At 37.6% G+C, this 3,522-nt stretch overlaps 1 protein-coding gene across 1 annotated transcript in view; it reads right to left on the reverse strand.

Annotated features, from left to right (window-relative positions):
- Window positions 1–284: 284 nt before the first annotated feature.
- FGF18 (fibroblast growth factor 18) overlaps window positions 285–3,522 on the reverse strand; it is a 112,931-nt gene continuing 109,693 nt past the window's right edge. The window contains exon 6 of the mRNA XM_025206172.1: window positions 285–673. Within this exon, the coding sequence (XP_025061957.1) occupies window positions 407–673 (267 nt within the window). The 3' untranslated portion in view covers window positions 285–406. The remainder of the gene's footprint in view (window positions 674–3,522) is intronic.

The raw sequence follows: 3,522 nt of genomic DNA on the forward strand, positions 1-3,522 counted from the left end.
CAAAACTGGCGATTTCTGGGTCAAGGTTTCAGTAACTTTGGGAAAGAACTTTGGTTTTCTTTGGTTTTACCCTATTTATTTATTTTTTAATAATTATTATTTTTTCCTCTGGGGATCTGCTTGAAAAGTCCATTCCAAAAGAGAAATAAGCACCTAAGTGTCATCAACAACAAGAAGTCAATTTAAATAGAGCAGTTCATTTTGTTTTTAAAGTCACAATAAAATCCTAACAGCTTTCCCCAGCGTTTGCCATCAGTCTTTTTTTTTTTTTTTTTTTTTTTACTTTTTTTTTTTTTTTTAAACACAATGTACAAAAATAGAGCTTCTTCCTTATTTTTAATGTAAAAATATTCCTCTGGTGCAGTTTTTTGTGGTTTATTATTGTGACACTGTTTTTGTCTATTTTTTAACTGGGGTTGGTGGGTCGTATTCTCTTAGTCCTCTTGGTCACTGTCGTGTACTTGAAAGGTTTCTGTATGTCCACTTGACCCTTTGGGTACCTTTTCATAAAATGTACATCTTGCTGGTTTTCCCGGGTTTTGGGCCCTTTCCGTGGCCTTCCCTTTTTGGTGAATCCAACGTACCAGCCCGAATATTTTGCAGACATCAGTGCTGTGTAGTTGTTTTCTAGAACTTTTTCAATGAAAACACACTCTTTGCTGGTGCCATCGGGCTGCAAAAGAGAAAGACAATTCATTTTAATGAGTTGTAAAATGATCTGCCAAATAGCCATTTTTCAGATGAAAGCAGTTGCAGGATCCAGTCCTGTTCTCTCCTGCTTTCAGTTCAAGAACTGTGGGAGAAGAAATGTCATTTGAAAGACAGACAATTTCATTTGAAGTTATTTATTTATTTAATACTCATACCCAGCTTCCAGTTTTTGAGGGGAGATTTTTTAAGGAACAAACCACAGTTGGGAACCTCTCAATGGGAGTTAGGCAGCTAACTGACCATCTCCCACATGAAAACACAGCAATAATGGAATTTCAAGTCTGTTCTAATGAAATATGGAGTTTCATTAAAATAGTCCTTTGTAAGAATCCAAATACAGCAAACAGAAATAATACTTAGCCTTCGTATTGCTCTCGTGTGGATTTTCAGAAGTTCCTTAGGGACTTGCATATACATCTCCCATTAAACCACCAGAGTCAATGCAACATGGGAACATATCCCTACAGGCACTTTTGAAAACCTTGCTTCATAGTCCAAAGCACTATGAAGGGATATAAAAACTTTAACTATCCACATATGGCTGTGAGCAACACATTTTTGGACAGGTGGACAGCTTGAGGCGCAAAGAGCTGTTGACACATAGGATGCCCCTGGAGTCACTGGGACTTCTCAATGCTCCTCTGGCTATTGATTTAGGTACTGAATTTTAAAAACCCTGGCCGATGTCTTTTATTTGGACTCAAGAACCTGTCTTCAGCTGTTGTGTTATGTTATAAAATAAAACAAAACAATCTTGACCTAAAACCACTTTTAGGATCTCCCGGGGTCAAAAATACCCTCTGCACTGCAAAGCAGTAATGCAGGGAACGTCTGCAACACCACATAGAACACATCTGTACTCATCTGGATGTACCTTATATGTTCATCCTAATCTCTTGGCATTTTCCTAGATCTGGATATTTTTAAAGATCTTTCAAAATAGTAAACAAGATAAAAAAATGAATCACCAGTAAATGTGGACTTCTTAAACAATAACATGCCTGAATTTTAAGTCTACCTCTAAACCAAGCACTAATGAACTGGCCAAATTCATATTTAGAGGGATAGCAAGCAATCTCCTGCATTTGCAAAAAAAAGTTCTGGATTTCAGCCATGATCTTGTAGCCAAGAGTATTTGAGAATTTTGCCATTTATAACTTATCAATGAGGGAGGTTCTGCTTGCACTACAATGTCACCTTCTTATGTAAAACAAGAACATGCCTGTAGTTGAGACAGGAATTAAAAAAGAAGAGAATGTATGTGTAGGGGAGCAGGGCTGCTGTTGTCGTTGTTGCTATTATTATTATTATTATTATTATAGGTAATTTATGTGCTTATGTCTTGCCGGCAGAGTCTGAGGAGGAGCAAAGAAGTGTAGGAAGAGATGGTGTGGCTTCAGGGCAGGTTCAGGGCTAATTTGAAGCAAACAAAGTGCATTAGAATAAATTTGCCCTGGAAGAGGAAGAGTTAAATCATTTGGTAATATGAAAAAGTGACATTTACAAGTACTTTAAGATAATTCATGGATAATGAACAGAAACTGCTTCCCTCCAAGTAAATAATTCTTACATGTGCTAGGACAAATTGTAATGGCAAGACATAAATTATTTTACAGTACTTAATAGATTATTTTATAGCATCTTTTATAAAGCCCTGATAGAGTGGAACCATAGAATATAAATCATTTATACAGAAGGTTCTCTACATCATGTAACCCATCTCTAAAATAATTTACTCAGGGAAAAATAATCCCTATTCATCTTTTAGGGGTTTCTAATAACATAATTTATAAATGTTATCTCGATTTCAGTGATTGCCACTCATTTAAAGCCTGATCCTGTTCTCATTCAAATGTATGGCAAAGCTCTCATTGATATCCATGGTTCAAGATGAGGTCCATATTACATAACTATATGAATATTTTTCTTGTCAAGTTGGAGCATGTTAACATCATAGGTCCAAATTTGTCCCTGGTGGAGCTGTACTGATTTCAATGTAGATACAAGAGGATGTTGGCTCAAGTAAGCTTAAATATCTTTCAGTTGAGCAAAATACCATCATCATCCTCATCTGTCAGGAGAATTACTAAAATTAAAGTAGTAAAATGAATGGAGTGTGGAGTCATGGAGGAATCCAGGTAGCCTGGTGAACAAGTCTCGTCTCTCTCTCTCTTATAATTCTTTTCCTCCTTCCTAGTTCCTAACTCTACAAGGTCTTCTACCACTCCAGGATATGTGGAGGCAGGTATATAAATTCCACTCACATGGAACTTCTGTCCTTCAAAGAACAAGGACGGGGCTGCAGAGCAGCCTTGTGGCCAGGCTGCCATGAGTCCTGCAGAGTGACTCCTCTGCCTGGAATGGGTATGAAGGGGTTATTTGCACAAGGCACTGGGCAGAGTATTTGGGCCTCAGTTTTACTGTGCTGAAGTTGAACTTTATTTTCCTATCTTGAGAGTGCTGTACACTTCAGCACAGCCCAAATGAATTTCCTTCAGTAGTCATCAGGCAGGGCCCTAAGAAATGTACTCTCACACAGCAGCAGTTCAGGAAAGACCCTTATAACCATGCACCTGACTATAAATAAGTCCCACGGAAGTAAGTGAGAACTAAGCCTGAATGAGGAAGGTGGCAGAATCCTTAGAAATATGTTCCTAACTTGCAACCCACCTAAGCTTTAAACCTCTTGAAAAATAACAGAAAATTCTGAACTAAAAATGCCTTTGGAGCTTCCTGATACATCGTTTCATCCTGAAATGTTCTGTTTATGACAGCTACTCCCTTTAGAAAGACTCAGAAATAGAAAGGGAA

The sequence above is a fragment of the Alligator sinensis genome, unplaced genomic scaffold (assembly GCF_000455745.1).
Source record: "Alligator sinensis unplaced genomic scaffold, ASM45574v1 scaffold156_1, whole genome shotgun sequence".
Classification (NCBI taxonomy): domain Eukaryota; kingdom Metazoa; phylum Chordata; order Crocodylia; family Alligatoridae; genus Alligator; species Alligator sinensis.